The sequence below is a fragment of the Mytilus edulis genome, chromosome 12, assembly GCF_963676685.1.
Source record: "Mytilus edulis chromosome 12, xbMytEdul2.2, whole genome shotgun sequence".
Taxonomy (NCBI): domain Eukaryota; kingdom Metazoa; phylum Mollusca; class Bivalvia; order Mytilida; family Mytilidae; genus Mytilus; species Mytilus edulis.
Genome location: NC_092355.1, coordinates 69,669,878 through 69,688,297, shown reverse-complemented (window position 1 = coordinate 69,688,297; position 18,420 = coordinate 69,669,878). Strand labels below are relative to the sequence as shown.

Below are 18,420 nucleotides of genomic sequence, written 5' to 3'. Positions count from 1 at the left end.
GACCAAGGATCTTAAATCAAAAGCCCCTAGGTCTCTATCACTTATGGTTTACCAGTTAGAAATGCATATCACTTATATCATATACAAAAGGGGGGATGACTCTCATATGGAGTCTCCGGATAGCTTCGGTCAAAATAAAACAGAACATCCTGAGGATATAACAAGCAATTTGGAAAAATAAATTTGTCGGTTTCTAATACGGTTGCGAAGCCTTAGAGATAACAAGAAAAACAGTGTTCGGGGAGATAACTCTTACAAAGTAAAGTTTTTTGTTACGCGGTGTCAGTTTCAGAAGCGTATTAACTGTTCGATATCATATACCATATATCTAAGCGACATCTTGGGAAACAAAAAAACAGTGAAGGAAAAAAAAGTTGGCGGAAGAAAAAAAAAAATAATAATAATTAAAAACCAATTGTTCAAAGAACAATTGAAGGTCTTTCAACTAATAAAGATCTATTTTGATATGAAAATATTAAAATTCAGTTAAAAATGTCAGTTCCTATGGCTTTATGATGTATAAATATGAATTTAAAGCAAAGGTCAAAATCTAGAACGTCCAATTAACCTTTGACCTTGACCTCAATTTCAAGGTCATAGACTAAACATCTCGAATCAAAAGACACTAGTGCCTTAATATGTATGGTTCATGAGTAATATCACTTTACGCATAATTCTAAATATAAGAGGGGCGAAAACTCCCATTTATTGTCTACGCACCCTTGCAACCAAAATTTATAAGTTACGACATGTCGCAACTAACAATTTAGGAAAAATAATTTGTCGATATCTTATAAGGTTAATGAAAATAAGTGAAAATAAGCCAAAATCAAAATTTAGAATTTGACCTTGACCTTTGACCTTGACCTAATTTTAATTTTTTTGGACCAAGGATCTTAAATCAAAAGACCCTAGGTCTCTATCACTTATGGTTTACCAGTTAGAAATGCATATCACTTATATCATATACAAAAGGGGGGATAACGCTCATATGGAGTCTCCGGATAGCTTCGGTCAAAAAAAAACATAACATCCTGAGGATATAACGAGCAATTTGGAAAAATAAATTTTGTCGGTTTCTTATACGGTTGCGAAGCCTTAGAGATAACAAGAAAAACAGTGTTCGGGGAGATAACTCTTATATGGGAAAGTAATCTGTTAAACAGAGTTGGTTTCAAAAGCGTATAAACTGTTCGATATCATATTCCAAAGATCTAAGAGACATCTTGCGAAACAAAAAAACAGCGAAGGTTAAAAAAGTTGGCGGAAGAAAAAAAAAAATAATAATAATAATAATAATAATTAAAAACCAATTGTTCAGAGAACAATTGAAGGTCTTTCAACTAATAAATATCTATTTTGATATGAAAATATTAAAATTCAGTTGAAAATGTCAGTTCCTATGGCTTTATGATGTATAAATATGAATTTAAAGCAAAGGTCAAAATCTAGAACGTCCAATTAACCTATGACCTTGACCTCAATTTGAAGGTCATAGACTAAACATCTCGAATCAAAAGACACTAGTTCCTTAATATGTATGGTTCATGAGTAATATCACTTTACGCATAATTCTAAATATAAGAGGGGCCAAAACTCCCATTTATTGTCTACGCACCCTTGCAACCAAAATTTATAAGTTACGACATGTCGCAACAAACAATTTAGTAAAAATAATTTGTCAATATCTTATAAGGTTAATGAAAATAAGTGAAAATAAGCCAAAATCAAAATTTAGAATTTGACCTTGACCTTTGACCTTGACCTAATTTTCATTTTTTTGGACCAAGGATCTTAAATCAAAAGACCCTAGGTCTCTATCACTTATGGTTCACCAGTAAGAAATGCAAATCACTTATATCATATACAAAAGGGGGGATACCTCTCATATGGAGTCTCCGGATAGCTTCGGTCAAAATAAAACTCAACATCCTGAGAATATAACGAGCAATCTGGAAAAATAAATTTCTCGGTTTCTTATACGGCTGCGAAGCCTTAGAGATAACAAGAAAAACAGTGTTCGGGGAGATAACTCTTATTTGGGAAAGTATTCGGTTAAGCAGAGTTGGTTTCAAAAGCGTATAAACTGTTCGATATCATATACCATATATCTAAGCGACATCTTGCGAAACAAAAAAACAGCGAAGGTAAAAAAAGTTGGCGGAAGAAAAAAAAAAATAATAATAATAATAATAATCAGAACAAAACCTATAGGTCTTTCAACTGAAAGGTTGAAAGACCTAATAATCAGAACAAAACCTATAGGTCTTTCAACTGAAAGGTTGAAAGACCTAATAATAATAATAATAATAATAATAATAATAATTAAAAACCAATTGTTCAAAGAACAATTGAAGGTCTTTCAACTAATAAAGATCTATTTTGGTATGAAAATATTAAAATTCAGTTAAAAATGTCAGTTCCTATGGCTTTATGATGTATAAATATGAATTTAAAGCAAAGGTCAAAATCTAGAACGTCCAATTAACCTTTGACCTTGACCTCAATTTTAAGGTCATAGACTAAACATCTCGAATCAAAAGACACTAGTTCCTTAATATGTATGGTTCATGAGTAATATCACTTTACGCATAATTCTAAATATAAGAGGGGCGAAAACTCCCATTTATTGTCTACGCACCCTTGCAACCAAAATTTATAAGTTACAACATGTCGCAACTAACAATTTAGTAAAAATAATTTGTCGATATCTTATAAGGTTAATGAAAATAAGTGAAAATAAGCCAAAATCAAAATTTAGAATTTGACCTTGACCTTTGACCTTGACCTAATTTTCATTTTTTTGGACCAAGGATCTTAAATCAAAAGACCCTAGGTCTCTATCACTTATGGTTTACCAGTTAGAAATGCATATAACCTATATCATATATAAAAGGGGGGATAACTCTCATATGGAGTCTCCGGATAGCTTCGGTCAAAATTAATCAAATCATCTTGAGGATGTAACGAGCAATTTGGTAAAATAAATTTGTTGGTTTCTTATACGGTTGCGAAGCCTTAGAGATAACAAGAAAAACAGTGTTCGGGGAGATAACTCTTACAAGGTAAAGGGTTTTGTTACGCGGTGTCAGTTTCAGAAGCGTATTAACTGTTCGATATCATATACCATATATCTAAGCGACATCTTGCGAAACAAAAAAACAGTGAAGGAAAAAAAAGTTGGCGGAAGAAAAAAAATAATAATTAAAAACCAATTGTTCAAAGAACAATTGAAGGTCTTTCAACTAATAAAGATCTATTTTGATATGAAAATATTAAAATTCAGTTGAAAATGTCAGTTCCTATGGCTTTATAATGTATAAATATGAATTTAAAGCAAAGGTCAAAATCTAGAACGTCCAATTAACCTTTGACCTTGACCTCAATTTCAAGGTCATAGACTAAACATCTCGAATCAAAAGACACTAGTTCCTTAATATGTATGGTTCATGAGTAATATCACTTTACGCATAATTCTAAATATAAGAGGGGCGAAAACTCCCGTTTATTGTCTACGCACCCTTGCAACCAAAATTTATAAGTTACGACATGTCGCAACTAACAATTTAGTAAAAATAATTTGTCGATATCTTATAAGGTTAATGAAAATAAGTGAAAATAAGCCAAAATCAAAATTTAGAATTTGACCTTGACCTTTGACCTTGACCTAATTTTCATTTTTTTGGACCAAGGATCTTAAATCAAAAGACCCTAGGTCTCTATCACTTATGGTTTACCAGTTAGAAATGCATATCACTTATATCATATACAAAAGGGGGGATAACTCTCATATGGAGTCTCCGGATAGCTTCGGTCAAAATGAAACAGAACATCCTGAGGATATAACGAGCAATTTGGAAAAATAAATTTGTCGGTTTCTTATACGGTTGCGAAGCCTTAGAGATAACAAGAAAAACAGTGTTCGGGGAGATAACTCTCACAAGGTAAAGTTTTTTGTTACGCGGTGTCAGTTTGAGAAGCGTATTAACTGTTCGATATCATATACCATATATCTAAGCGACATCTTGCGAAACATAGAAACAGCGAAGGTAAAAAAAGTTGGCGGAAGAAAAAAAAAAATAATAATAATAATAATAATAATAATTAAAAACCAATTGTTCAGAGAACCATTGATGGTCTTTCCACCACTTACAACATATTTTGATGTGAAAATATTAAAAATTCAGTTGATATGTCAGTTCCTATGACTTTATGATGTCTAAATATGAATTTGGAGCAAAGGTCAAAATCTAGAACGTCCAATTAACCTATGACCTTGACCTCAATTTCAAGGTCATAGACTAAGGATCTCAAACCTAAAGACACTAGTTCCTTAATATGTATGGTTTATGAGTAATATCACTTTACGCATAATTCTAAACATAAGAGGGGCGAAAACTCCCATTTATTGTCTACGCACCCTTTCAACCAAAATTTATAAGTTACGACATGTCGCAACTAACAATTTAGTAAAAATAATTTGTCGATAAGTAACACGGTTTTAGAAAATAAGTGAAAATAAGCCAAAATCAAAATTTATAATATGACCTTGACCTTTGACCTTGACCTTATTTTCATTTTTTTGGACCAAGGATCTCAAATCAAAAGACCCTAGGTCTCTATCACTTATGGTTTACCAGTTAGAAATGTATATTCTTATATCAAACATAAAAGGGGGGATAACTCTCATATGGAATCTATATACGGCTTCGGTCAAAATAAAACAGCACATCCTGAGGATATAACGAGCAATTTGGAAAAATAAATTTGTCGGTTTCTTATACGGTTGCGAAGCCTTAGAGATAACAAGGAAAACAGTGTTTGGGGAGATAACTCTTATTTGGGAAAGTATTCGGTTAAGCAGAGTTGGTTTCAAAAGCGTATAAACTGTTCGATATCATATTCCAAAAATCTAAGCGACATCTTGCGAAACAAAAAAACAGCGAAGGAAAAAAATTAGGCGGAAGAAAAAAAAAAAAAAAAATAATAATAATCAGAAGAAATCCAATAGGTCTTTCCACGGAAAAGTGGAAAGACCTAATTAAAAACCAATTGTTCAAAGAACAATTGAAGGTCTTTCAACCAATAAGGATCTATTTTGATATGAAAATATTAAGATTCAGTTGAAAATGTCAGTTGCTATGGCTTTATGATATAAAAATATGAATTTGGAGCAAAGGTCAAAATCTAGAACGTCCAATTAACCTATGACCTTGACCTCAATTTCAAGGTCATAAACCAAGGATCCCAAAACAACAGACCCTAGGTTTGTATTATGTATGGTTCATGAGTAATATCACTTTACGCATAATTCTAAATATAAGAGGGGCAAAAACTCCTTTTTTTTGTCTACGCACCCTTCCAATCAAAATTTATAAGTTACGACATGTCGCAACTAACAATTTAGTAAAAATAATTTGTCGAAATCTTATAAAGTTAATGAAAATAAGTGAAATTAAGCCAAAATCAAAATTTAGAATTTGACCTTGACCTTTGACCTTGACCTAATTTTCATTTTTTTGAACCAAGGATCTTAAATCAAAAGACCCTAGGTCTCTATCACTTATGGTTTACCAGTTAGAAATGCAAATCACTTGTATCATATATAAAAGGGGGGATAACTCTCATATGGAGTCCCCGGATAGCTTCGGTCCAAATGAAACAGAACATCCTGAGGATATAACGAGCAATTTGGAAAAATAAATTTGTCGGTTTCTTATACGGTTGCGAAGCCTTAGAGATAACAAGAAAAACAGTATTTGGGGAGATAACTCTTACAAGGTAAAGTTTTTTGTTACGCGGTGTCAGTTTCAGAAGCGTATTAACTGTTCGATATCATATACCATATATCTTAGCGACATCTTGCGAAACAAAAAAACAGTGAAGGAAAAAAAAGTTGGCGGAAGAAAAAAAAAAATAATAATAATTAAAAACCAATTGTTCAAAGAACAATTGAAGGTCTTTCAACCAATAAGGATCTATTTTGATATAAAAATATTAAGATTCAATTGAAAATGTCAGTTGCTATGTCTTTATGATATAAAAATATGAATTTCGAAGAAAGGTTAAAATCTAGAACGTCCAATTAACCTATGACCTTGACCTCAATTTCAAGGTCATAAACTAAGGATCCCAAATCAAAAGACCCTAGGTCAGTATTATGTATGGTTTATGAGTAATATCACTTTACGCATAATTCTAAATATAAGAGGGGCAAAAACTCCCATTTATTGTCTACGCACCCTTCCAATCAAAATTTATAAGTTACGACATGTCGCAACTAACAATTTAGTAAAAATAATTTGTCGCAATCTTATAAAATTAATGAAGTAAGTGAAAATAAGCCAAAATCAAAATTTAAAATTTGACCTTGACCTTTGACCTCGACCTAATTTTCATTTTTTTGGACCAAGGATCTTAAATCAAAAGACCCTAGGTCTCTATCACTTATGGTTTACCAGTTAGAAATGCAAATCACTTATATCATATATAAAAGGGGGGATAACTCTCATATGGAGTCTCCGGATAGCTTCGGTCCAAATGAAACAGAACATCCTGAGGATATAACGAGCAATTTGGAAAAATAAATTTGTCGGTTTCTTATACGGTTGCGAAGCCTTAGACATAACAAGAAAAACAGTGTTCGGGGAGATAACTCTTACATGGTAAAGGTTTTTGTTACGCGGTGTCAGTTTCAGAAGCGTATGAACTGTTCGATATCATATACCATATATCTAAGCGACATCTTGGGAAACAAAAAAACAGTGAAGGAAAAAAAATTTGGCGGAAGAAAAAAAAAAATAATAATCAGAACAAAAACAATAGGTCTTTCACCTGAAAGGTTGAAAGACCTAATTAAAAACCAATTGAACAATTGAAGGTCTTTCAACCAAAAAGGATCTATTTTGATATGAAAATATTAAAATTCAGTTGAAAATGTCAGTTCCTATGGCTTTATGATGTAGAAATATGAATTTCGAGCAAAGGTCAAAATCTAGAACGTCCAATTAACCTATGACCTTGACCTCAATTTCAAGGTCATAGACTAAACATCTCAAATCAAAAGACACTAGTTCCTTAATATGTATGGTTCATGAGTAATATCATTTTACGCATAATTCTAAATATAAGAGGGGCGAAAACTCCCATTTATTGTCTACGCACCCTTGCAACCAAATTTTATAAGTTACGACATGTCGCAACTTACAATTTAGTAAAAATAATTTGTCGATATCTTATAAAGTTAATGAAAATAAGTGAAAATAAGCCCAAATCAAAATTTAGAATTTGACCTTGACCTTTGACCTTGACCTAATTTTCCTTTTTTTGGACCAAGGATCTTAAATCAAAAGACCCTGGGTCTCTATCACTTATGGTTTACCAGTTAGAAATGCATATCACCTATATCATATAGAAAAGGGGGGATAACGCTCATATGGAGTCTCCGGATAGCTTCGGTCAAAATAAAACAGAACATCCTGAGGATATAACGAGCAATTTGGAAAAATAAATTTGTCGGTTTCTTATACGGTTGCGAAGCCTTAGAGATAACAAGAAAAACAGTGTTTGGGGAGATAACTCTTACATGGTAAAGGTTTTTGTTACACGGTGTTAGTTTCAGAAGCGTATCAACTGTTCCATATCATATACCATATATCTAAGCGACATCTTGCGAAACAAAAAAACAGTGAAGGAAAAAAAATTTGGCGGAAGAAAAAAAAAAATAATTAAAAACCAATTGTTCAAAGAACAATTGAAGGTCTTTCAACCAATAAGGATCTATTTTGATATGAAAATATTAAGATTCAGTTGAAAAAGTCAGTTGCTATGTCTTTATGATATAAAAACATGAATTTCGAGTAAAGATCAAAATCTAGAACGTCCAATTAACCTATGACCTTGACCTCAATTTCAAGGTAATAAACTAAGGATCCCAAATCAAAAGACCCTAGGTCAGTATTATGTATGGTTAATGAGTAATATCACTTTACGCATAATTCTAAATATAAGAGGGGCAAAAACTCCAATGTATTGTATACGCACCCTTCCAATCAAAATTTATAAGTTACGACATGTCGCAACTAACAATTTAGTAAAAATAATTTGTCAAAATCTAATAAATTTAATGAAGTAAGTGAAAATAAGCCAAAATCAAAATTTAAAATTTGACCTTGACCTTTGACCTTGACCTAATTTTCATTTTTTTGGACCAAGGATCTTCAATCAAAAGACCCTAGGTCTCTATCACTTATGGTTTACCATTTAGAACTGCATATCACTTATATCATATATAAAAGGGGGGATAACTCTCATATGGAGTCTCCGGATAGCTTCGGTCCAAATGAAACAGAACATCCTGAGGATATAACGAGCAATTTGGAAAAATAAATTTGTCGGTTTCTTATACGGTTGCGAAGCCTTAGAGATAACAAGAAAAACAGTGTTCGGGGAGATAACTCTTACAAGGTAAAGTTTTTTGTTACGCGGTGTCAGTTTCAGAAGCGTATTAACTGTTCCATATCATATACCATATATCTTAGCGACATCTTGCGAAACAAAAAAACAGTGAAGGAAAAAAAAGTTGGCGGAAGAAAAAAAAAAATAATAATTAAAAACCAATTGTTCAGAGAACCATTGGTGGTCTTTCCACTAACAACATATTTTGATGTGAAAATATTAAAAATTCAGTTGATATGTCAGTTCCTATGACTTTATGATGTCTAAATATGAAATTGGAGCAAAGGTCAAAATCTAGAACGTCCAATTAACCTATGACCTTGACCTCAATTTCAAGGTCATAGACTAAGGATCTCAAACCTAAAGACACTAGTTCCTTAATATGTATGGTTCATGAGTAATATCACTTTACGCATAATTCTAAACATAAGAGGGGCGAAAACTCCCATTTATTGTCTACGCACCCTTTCAACCAAAATTTATAAGTTACGACATGTCGCAACTAACAATTTAGTAAAAATAATTTGTCGATAAGTTATACGGCTTTTGAAAATAAGTGAAAATAAGCCAAAATCAAAATTTATAATATGACCTTGACCTTTGACCTTGACCTTATTTTCATTTTTTTGGACCAAGGATCTCAAATCAAAAGACCCTAGGTCTCTATCACTTATGGTTTACCAGTTAGAAATGCATATTCTTATATCAAACATAAAAGGGGGGATAACTCTCATATGGAATCTATATACGGCTTCGGTCAAAATAAAACAGAACATCCTGAGGATATAACGAGCAATTTGGAAAAATAAATTTGTCGGTTTCTTATACGGTTGCGAAGCCTTAGAGATAACAAGGAAAACAGTGTTTGGGGAGATAACTCTTATTTGGGAGAGTATTCGGTTAAGCAGAGTTGGTTTCAAAAGCGTATAAACTGTTCGATATCATATTCCAAAAATCTAAGCGACATCTTGCGAAACAAAAAAACAGCGAAGGAAAAAAATTAGGCGGAAGAAAAAAAAAAAAAAAAATAATAATAATCAGAAGAAATCCAATAGGTCTTTCCACGGAAAAGTGGAAAGACCTAATAATAATAATAATAATAATAATAATAATAATAATCAGAACAAACCCTATAGGTCTTTCACCTGAAAGGTTGAAAGACCTAATAATCAGAACAAAAACAATAGGTCTTTCAACTGAAAGGTTGAAAGACCTAATAATAATAATAATAATAATAATAATAATAATAATAATAATCAGAACAAACCCTATAGGTCTTTCACCTGAAAGGTTGAAAGACCTAATAATAATCAGAACAAATACAATAGGTCTTTCACCTGAAAGGTTGAAAGACCTAATAATAAACAAAAGAAATACAGTAAGGTCTTTCCCTTTTGTAAAAGGAAAGACCTTAATTACAGATAAAAACAAGAATGTGTCCATAGTACACGGATGCCCCATTCGCACTATCATTTTCTATGTTCAGTGGACTGTGAAATTGGGGTCAAAACTTTAATTTGGAATTATAATTAGAAAAATCATATCATAGGGAACATGTGTACTAAGTTTCAAGTTGATTGGACTTCAACTTCATCAAAGATTACTTTGACCAAAATCTTTAACCTGAACTTTGAGTTTGCACTATCATTTTCTATGTTCAGTGGAACACGAAATTGCGGTCAACCTATAATTTGGCATTAAAATTAGAGAGATCATATCATGGGGAACATGTGTACTAAGTTTCAAGTTGATTGGACTTCAACTTCATCAAAAACTACCTTGACCAAAAACTTTAACCTGAAGCGAACGCACGGACGGACGGAGGCACAGACCAGAAAACATAATGCCCCTTTACTATCGTAGGTGGGGCATAAAAATTATATTTGCCAAACCAGTGCCTGTTGATAATATTTATGAATCAAAAGAAAATTGGGTGAGAACAAGTGGTCAAAACATGTTTTATAATTGCAAAAATGACTTCTAGACTAATATATTAAACTTGATGCATTAACATGAATAAGATTAAATCTTTCCTATCAAATAATTAAACCTAATTAATTACCTTTATAGGTGCATGATCAGACCATTCATTGATATGTGTTTCTGTACACATCTCACAAAAATAATCTGCATCCTGCTCATAAAATCCTGTTACACAGTCTGGTTCTGCAAGGCTGCATCCCAACATTTTGTCAAATTTTACAGTCGTCATTTTGAATCGTTTACTTATTATAGTGTTTATTTCTTCTGTGACAAAATCATTAATGTTCTTGAAAAAACATCTTTCAATGTTACCATGTTTCCCAAAATCCCAAACCTGAATCTGAATAACATTTTGATATATCATCACAAGTAATTTTGAAGTCTTCTGTAACTTAAAGACGACAGTTCCTCTGAAAAGAGCTATTGGTCGTTTTGTTTGTCCTCGGACAGGTACTTCTGCAATGTCGTATTTCCGGCTCAGTGAAGCAATCAAATGATTCATTAAATGTCCTGGTAGAAATTTAAATTTGAAACATAACCAAGTAGATTTTGTACAGTTTTTTTCTGTCACATTAAATTGTTTGTGTATAGGACAGTCAGGTACATCTTTAACCATGCACGGTATGTAATAGCAAGGATTTGAATCAGCGGCATCTCTGTCTGATACAGTTGGACGTATTATAATATCAAATTTCTCCATGACTTTTAATATATGATCTTTATGTTGAAACACATTTTGCTTTTCCTCAAATTTAAAGATTTTCTTATTTGTTTCTAATATTTGGTCCAAAACCACACTATGTAATATTCCTCTAATATTCAAATCATTCCATTCATCCATAAAACGATGCCGTTTGGTACCTGATTGAAATTTCTCTGCTGTTATTATACATTTAAAAGCATCAGACAACCATTGAGTATCTAAAATGATATAATCTGGAAGATCCTCAAAATAAACCAAAGCTCTGAGTTCATGATGAAATTTCAAATATAACATAAGTTCTTCATGGTTTAATGGATTAAGTGTTTCAGTAGATATTTGCTTAATTTCATTCAAGGAAATAATTGGCAACTCCTTTTTCTCTTGAAGACATTTTTCCAACTGAATAAATTTAATAGGATAGTCTTGATTCCATGTTTTCATTGTTGTGGCTAAGTTTAAGAGATTTTGTCGTATTAGCTGGAATACACTTTGATTATCTTCTGTGTTTGAAATAAAGTACTCATACTTATCACTAATGTGTCTTCGTGCATCAGCTGAAACATCTTCAACATATTTATCAAGGCAATCTCTACATTCATCATCAATCTAAAAAATAAAATCGTTTTCTTCAATAAGTCTATGACAAAAAACATAAAAGATATATCAATGATTATTATAAATCAGAGTATCTTTTCACAATTAGGTTGGATATACATCACTAGACAATGATAGTGCCCCATGCAGTATGCACGAATATATGTAGTTCCACAAACAGTCTCCTGATTTTCCTAATTTTTTGACTGACGCTTCATTTGTCGCCATTTTCCACAAAAATATATAAAACTTAGTTGAGTGATACAAAGGGTTGAAAGTATTACGACCAAAGAGGGCGTATTGAGTTATTCAACTCTGGTATATTTATTTATATAGCTGATAGTGCTGAAATCTCACTCCCTTGATATGAAAAGGGGGGAACCGAAAATCTAGTCAAATGAAGGTATATCAAGACACAAAAGAAAACAATGGAGACTAAAACAGCAAAGAATGGAAATGGACACACAATTGACGAAAAAGTGGGACGAGAATAAGGACTGAGCAGTTTGCAATAAGCATGTGTATCAACTCCAAGGCACTGAAACAAATATCCAGCATGAGCATGATGAGAAGAATAATTGGAATATAAACAGACAACTACAAATATTATCGAGAGCAGAGTTGTTTTTTAGAGAATTTACTTATAAAGTAATGACAGATGCATTGTCGGAATAATGAGCTGTCGGAATAATGGGCTGTCGGAATAATGGGAAGTCGGAATAATAGTTGTTGAACTAACGGGATGTCACCTACTTGGAACAAGACATTTTAAGAAAAAAAGGGTGGGTTGAACCTGAGTTAATGGCTAGCCAAACCTCCCGCTTATATAGCTTAAGTTATGCTAAAAAATATCGCTTCTATGACAACACTATGTGACAGGAATACAGTAAAAACAAACGCAAGAACACTCAGCATAGAGAAATGCTTAAATAAAAAATACAATAATACATTGCAGCATGTAAACCGCAGAATAACAACGGACATCTCACATTAACGACAGTACAGGACACCACAAACAGGGGCGTATATATAACCTTGAAATTCATACACCTGTGCAATCAGGCAATACAGATAACTATACCAATAATCAGGGCATGGACTTGCTTTTAAGTTTTAAATAACAATTGTTAATGACAATCTTTTCTTATGTTGCACATCCTCAACACATACTGATCACTTTTGCTCAAAAATGATTCCAGACATTTTTGGGTGCCTTGACTTAAGTTTTTACATGTAATGTATGTTATGTTTTAGGTAGTTAATTTAGCCCTATTTCGACAGCCAATATATAACTTCAAAAAAATTAAACATTTAATTTTTGCACCCACTGCAATTAATAATTTGTAATTTGTTAGCATTTATATTTTTGGTACATACCTTCAAAACTAGCATACATGTATGTGTTAAATTATTTTGTTCATGTTGACTTATTTGTAGATCTTACTTTGCTGAACATTATTGCTGTTTACAGTTTATCTCTATCTATAATAATATTCAAGATAATAACCAAAAACAGCAAAATTTCCTTTAAATTACCATTTCAGGTGCAGTAACCCAACAACGGAATGTCTAAATCATCTGAAAATTTCAGGGCAGATAAATCTTGACCTGATGAACAATTTTACCCCCATGTCAGATTTGCTCTAAATGCTTTGGTTTTTGAGTTTTAAGCCAAAAACTGCATTTTACCCCTATGTTCTATTTTTAGCCATGGCGGCCATCTTGGTTGGTTGGCCGGGTCACCGGACACATTTTTTAAACTAAATACCCCAATGATGATTGCGGCCAAGTTTGGTTAAATTTGGCCCAGTAGTTTCAGAGAAGAAGATTTTCCTAAAAGATAACTAAGATTTACGAAATATGGTTAAAAATTGACTATAAAGGGCAATAACTCCTAAAGTGGTCAACTGACCATTTTGGTCATGTTGACTTATTTGTAGATCTTACTTTGCTGAACATTATTGCTGTTTACAGCTTATCTCTATCTATAATAATATTCAAGATAAAAACCAAAAACAGCAAAATTTCCTTAAAATTATCAATTCAGGGGCAGCAACCCAACAACGGGTTGTTCGATTCATCTGAAAATTTCAGGGCAGATAGATCTGGACCTGGTGAACAATTTTAAATATGAACAGATTTGCTCTAAATGCTTTGGTTTTTGAGTTATAAGCCAAAAACTGCATTTTACCCCTATGTTCTATTTTTAGCCATGGCGGCCATCTTGGTTGGTTGACCGGGTCACGCCACACATTTTTTAAACTAGATACCCCAATGATAATTGTGGCCAAGTTTGGTTTAATTTGGCCCAGTAGTTTCAGAGGAGAAGATTTTTGTAAAAGTTAACGACGACGGACGCCGGACGCAAAGTGATGGGAAAAGCTCACTTGACACTTCGGGCCAGGTGAGCTAAAAATGGATAATTAACGATAGGAAATGAGAAATCATCTCTTTTATCATAAATTTTAGTATTAAGCTTTCCGTTAATGATATATATATCAAGATCAAGGAAAGTACAGTGGTCGATTTGTTTTATTGTCCCCTACAAGAATATATATGGTTTAGGGGTGGGGATCTGGACCGTTTACAAAATAATAGCACATTCTCAAATTGAACGGGGTGGGGGCAACCCCAGGGACTTCTCCTTTAATTCATTAAATTTGTTTTATCGTCCCATTCAAGAATATACATGGTTTAGGGGTGGGGATTTAGACCCTTTACAAGATAATAGCATATTCTCAAATTTAAGGGGGTGGGGATGACCCCCTAGAGATTCCCCCTTTATTTCACGTGATTTGTTTTATTGTCACTTGATCATTTCTGAAGACTGTGTGTGTTTATCACTTAAAGTTTTAAAGTTATATTCATTTGAAAATTTTCTAAAATAAAATCCCATAGGGTTCTATAGTAAACCCCTCCCTTCTTTTAGCCCCCCAAAATACCCCTAAATAGACCCCAATGTACAAACGAACGATTGATGGCTCACCTAGACATGTTAGTCTAACATTTTATGAAATCCTAAGTAAATCTGACAAGTGGTTTTGGAGAAACGCTGCGGACAAGTTCATTTTTTAAAGTGGCGGAAAAAGAAAAAGAAAAAGAAAAAGAACTAGATTTGCCATTGCAAGCAATAGCGGATGGCACCCTTTCCCCATTGCCAGGCCAGCGGCAGCCATTTAGAAAATTTATGCTGTTTCCATGGCAACGGCGGCCATTTTGAAAATTCGAAACTCAAAAGTTAAGTCTACATAAGCTAGGCAAAATTTGTTATAAGTTTTATTAAATTTAAAGCATTTTTAAGTTTTTCATAATTTTGCTGTTCCCATGGTAACGGCGGCCATTTTGAATATTCCAAAGTCAAACCCCCGCTGCAATTTTTCCCCTCCATAATCATATACCATTTAATGTCTCTAGAATAAATTTAACATTGATGTTCTGGAATGTTCTGTGAAAATTCAAAGTTTTGACCTTTTTGCATTGTTTCCATGGTACTAACAACAGATATTTTGGAAATTCCAACGCCAAATTCCACATCTTCCAATGTTGCTCATCGTTACTGTGAAGTTTCATGAAGTTTGGAGCATTTTGATATTTTTGAAATTTTTTGTGTAGTTTCCATGGCAACATAGTAGTTCCAATGAGTGCCAAAATCATCCAACACCTGTATATGGCCGGCACCTACATTGTATCAAAATATAATGTTTCTGAGTTTAAGCATATCCAAACAGTTCACCAAAACAAAAAACAGGATTTTTTCACATTTGTTTCGTTTCCATGGTAACGGCAGCCATCTTGATGATGCCATACCCCACTGCACTATAGAATGTGGTGGTCAACATTATGGTATAGTCCCATCAATATTGTTCAAGCCAATTCTGAGAAATAGTATGGACAAAAAAGTGTGGAAGAATAAATATAACTAGAATTGCCATTGCAAGCAATAGCGGATGTCACCCTTCCCCCCATTGCCACTAAGCGGCAGCCATTTCAAAAACTTTTAACAATGAATGCACATATTTGCATGGCTATACATTTTTCTGTAAATTTTCAGTACATTTAGATCATTTTTAAAAACATCACATTTTTGCTGTTTCCATGGCAACGGCAGCCATTTTGAAATTTTCTAAGTCAAAAGTCTCATCTATACATGCCAGTTTACAATAATGTTAAGTTTCATTAAGTTTGGAGCATTTTGAAAATATTTGACATTTTTCCAGTTTCCATGGCAACGGTAGCCATTTTGGAAATTCCAACTTCAAAAGTCTCATGCAGAATTGACAGTCAACAATCATAGTAAGTTTCATTACTTTTTGAGCATTTTGAAATTTTTGAAATTTTTGACATTTTGGCTGGTTTCTATGGTTACACAGACCATTCCATATTTCTAATGGCAGATACCACATTGGTACATGGGAGGGAACATACCATCAGAGTTTCAATGGATTTGACCTACCCTTTTAAGAAAGTAAATGCCACTTTTAGGTGTTTTTGGACCATTTTGACCATTTTTGCTCTGTTTCCATGGTAACGGCAGACATTTTGGAAATTCCAACGCCAAATTCCACATCTACCAATGTTGCTCATCGTTACCATGAAGTTTCATTAAATTTGAAGCATTTTCATATTTTTGAAATTTTTGGTGCAGTTTCCATGGCAACATAGTAGTTCCAATGATTGCCAAAATCATCCAAAACCAGTATATGGCTGGCACCTACATTGTATCAACATATGATGATTCTGAGTTTAAGAATCTCCAAATTATTCACCAAAACCAAAAACTGGAATTTTTCACAATTATTCTGTTTCCATGGAAACGGCAGCCATTTTTTATGGTCTTAGACCCACCTGCACCCCGAAATTTTTTGTTCCACCTTATAGTGAACTATCATTAAGATTGGTTCCGTTTCACTCAAAAAAACATGCCGGACAAAATAGGTGGAAGTATAATAATAATAATAATAATAATACAGAAAAAGAAACAAAAGTATTAAACTTATTGGATGCGTTTATTATATCTGCTTTGAACATGTCTAAACCAATGCAGAATATGTAATGCTAAAATACCAGTAAGCAGATTTCTTTATTTTTCATATAGCATAATATTATACGATTTTATTCAGCAGATTTGTCACTGTCACAGTAAACAAAATTACTTACTAGCATATAAATTAATGAATAATTTGTTTTAAAAAATCACCTATAAATTGTCTCATCACATTCATTTAAGGAAAGCCATGTGTAAGCAGACACGTAATGTTTGTTAGGTGTAGCTCGCCTCGTTATTTTAACAGAAAGCTCACTTCTTGTCTACCTCATACTCATTTCAAACATTTAAGTCAGTATAACTCAATTTTGGTTTAAGTTTGGGTTTTCATAGTTTTTTGCATGTCAATTGCTTTTTCAACCAGTGGACAGTTGAAAGGCATACAGTAACTTGTAATGTGTTCACATATTTGTTCGTTGGTCTATGCATAGCTGTCTATACATTAGCAATTTAATCACATCTTTTAAATTTTATATGACAGTCCCACTAAAACAAATAAACAGCTGCGCTATGAGCGCATGATACCCCCAACGTCTGGTGTGGAATAATCATATATAGTTTCTGAGAAAGTTTTAAGCAATAACCATATATTGTTTTTGAGATACGGCGGGAAATGTGAAACCCCCCTCTTTTTTCTAACAAAAAACTAAATATCGCTAAAATAAAATTTTGAATCAAAACCAAAAAATATACAGATCTTAAAATTGATATAACAAAGAAGTGTGTAAAGTTTTAAGCAATAACCATAAATCATTTTTGAGATACGGCGCAACATGTAAAAAAACACACCCCTGTTTTAGTTACAAAGTGCCGTAACTCTAAAAGTTTTAATTTTATTTTCACCAAAAAGTATGCAGATCTTTTGACCATCCTAAGAAATAACAATATTATGTTTCATGAAATTTGGATGAGTCGTTCTCAAGTTACGGTACGACATGTTTACGCCGAACAAACGGACATAATTCGTCCAGTCAACATTTTGACAGGCGTATAAAAATGAATGCATACTTTTTTTTACATTAATAAGCTGTATTCTACAACATCTTTCATCAAATATTACAATATGACAGTTGTTTGAAACAACACATATATCATTCATTGCATAAATTAGAAATGTACACGCAACCAGAAAGAGTAGCAAAATCTACATATGGTCAAATGTGCCTGATGGAGTTAAAACCTTAGTCTTTTTAATAACTTCTTGATTTATTCGAGGAGATTTGTAGCTAGTAATGTGATAAATAATGTCACTACCGAAGCACTGATTACTGAGCTTATTATACTAACAGTGCACAAGCAAATACAATCTATTATTTAACTGATCGATTGTTAGACATATGTTGGTTTTTAAAAAAAAAATGGTCATACATAATTCTTGACAATAATTTGTGTCCTAAGCTATAAAGAAACAAAAATGTGTTCATAATACACTGATGCCCCACATCACTATCATTTTCTATGTTCAGCAGACCGTGAAATTTGGGTCAAAACTCTAATTTGGCATTAACATTATAAAGATCATGTCATAGGGAACATATGTTGTTCAAGTTGATTGGACTTCAACTTCATTAAAAGCTACCTTGAACATGGTGAACAAAAACTTTAACATGAAGCAGGATGGACGGACGGATGGACGAAC

At 32.9% G+C, this 18,420-nt stretch overlaps 1 protein-coding gene across 1 annotated transcript in view; it reads right to left on the bottom strand.

The window, feature by feature from the left end:
- The window catches only part of LOC139497810 (uncharacterized), an 83,252-nt gene that overhangs the window by 23,094 nt on the left and 41,738 nt on the right, over positions 1 to 18,420 (bottom strand). Inside the window, exons 9-10 of the mRNA XM_071286044.1 lie at positions 12,636 to 12,661; positions 10,520 to 11,749 (exon numbers count right to left, since the gene is read on the bottom strand). Coding sequence (XP_071142145.1) covers positions 10,520 to 11,749; positions 12,636 to 12,661 — 1,256 coding nt within the window. The remainder of the gene's footprint in view (positions 1 to 10,519; positions 11,750 to 12,635; positions 12,662 to 18,420) is intronic.